A 1497-nucleotide genomic window follows, 5' to 3' on the forward strand; every position below is an offset into this window, starting at 1 on the left:
CGGGCCGGGCGCGCTCCTTCCGCGCCCGCGCATCCCGCAGGCAGCCGGCCGCGTACGATGGCGGGGGGCTGCGGGCAGAAAGGCCGTCTCGGAGGGCAGGGGTTCCTTCTGTCCCCTCTCTCCCCGTCCCCGGCAGCCCAGAGGAAAGGGCTGTTTTAAAATAACCACCAGCCTTAAAATAAATGGAGGAATGACGAAGGGTTTTTTAATTATTACTTTTTTAATATGTTATATGTTTAATTTCCCTCAATCTTCCTCCCTTCTCCAGGCTAAAATAACAAAATCACCTTATTCGTACTCCTTCAAAAAAAAAAAAATTACCTGAAGAAATTTCAGTTTTATTAAGGTGCGTTTTGGAGGAGGAGGGAGAGAAGAGAATAAGAACAAAATATGTGGGAAGCAGGCCTTGGAAGCCAGAATTAATCCTTGCGCCTGGTTGACCCAGAGAAGGGTCAAATTAAAATGATGTGATTGTCTCTGATTTAAAACCTACCGAGGAGGTAAAATTACGGCAAGTAAAGTTGCGAAGGCTTTAAGGTAACCTGAATCTGGCTATAGCTTGACAGTCTTGTTAATAAGATTTGTCCTGCTTTCCTTCAGTCGGGGCTACCAGAAAAATGAGGTTCCTGCGGGCTGGTTGGTGCCTTGGTTTCTTCCTTCCCCCCCCAACCCCCCCTTTTTTTTTCCCTCCTGCTTCTCCTCGTTGCCAAAACCCCAAAGCGGCAGCGGCAACGGTGCAGGGTGGGCTGGAGGTGTCCCCACGTTCACAGTGGCAGGCAGCCAGGTCGGGGCAGTGCTGCCTCTGCTCGGAAATCTCCTTCCCCTTTTTTTCTTGGCTTTTTTTTCTTTTTTTTTTTTCTTTTTTTTTTTTCTTTTTATTCTTTTTAGCATGAGAAACTCGTTATTTAAAAAAAAATTATATTTTCGGGGGCAACGGGGTGTGTGTGGTGGCTACCAGCAAGTCCTAACCCGAAGCCCAAGGGGAACAAAGAGTAGCCCTGCACTCCAGGCACAAAGCCCGGCCTGGAGGATCTCTCTCTCCCCAGCTTCCCCGAGGGGCCGTGGGTGATGCCGCAGTGTCGTACTGTGAGTGCAATATATTCAGAGTAATTTTTAAATGGGCTGAAGGGATTAATTATAGAGCCCTGGGCCCCCATCGCCCCCTCCTTCCTTCTCTGTTGTGGTTTTTTTTCCTTCCTTGGGTGTAGTAGCCAGGTGCAGTGCCACAGTCGCAGGGACCCTGCTCCATCCCGACTCGTGTCTCGGTCTTGAAGGCGCTGGGGACCGCTTTTTCCCTTGGAAAAATTAGAAATGATAAAAAGGGGGGAAAAAAGGAGAGGAGGGTTGCCTGGGTATGAAGCTGACTGCGCCTTTCTTTGCCAGATGCCAAAGGTTCAATCCGAGAGATTATTCTGCCTAAGGGGCTTGATTTGGACCGTCCCAAGCGGACCCGCACCTCCTTTACGGCCGAGCAGCTCTACCGCCTGGAGATGGAGT

At 49.9% G+C, this 1497-nt stretch overlaps 1 protein-coding gene across 1 annotated transcript in view; it reads left to right on the top strand.

Annotated features, from left to right (window-relative positions):
* The window catches only part of VAX1 (ventral anterior homeobox 1), a 4326-nt gene that overhangs the window by 1461 nt on the left and 1368 nt on the right, over nt 1-1497 (top strand). The window contains exon 2 of the mRNA XM_008643208.2: nt 1384-1495. Coding sequence (XP_008641430.1) covers nt 1384-1495 — 112 coding nt within the window. The remainder of the gene's footprint in view (nt 1-1383; nt 1496-1497) is intronic.

Source organism: Corvus brachyrhynchos, unplaced genomic scaffold (genome assembly GCF_000691975.1).
Source record: "Corvus brachyrhynchos isolate BGI_N302 unplaced genomic scaffold, ASM69197v1 scaffold319, whole genome shotgun sequence".
In the NCBI taxonomy this organism is placed as follows: Eukaryota; Metazoa; Chordata; class Aves; order Passeriformes; family Corvidae; genus Corvus; species Corvus brachyrhynchos.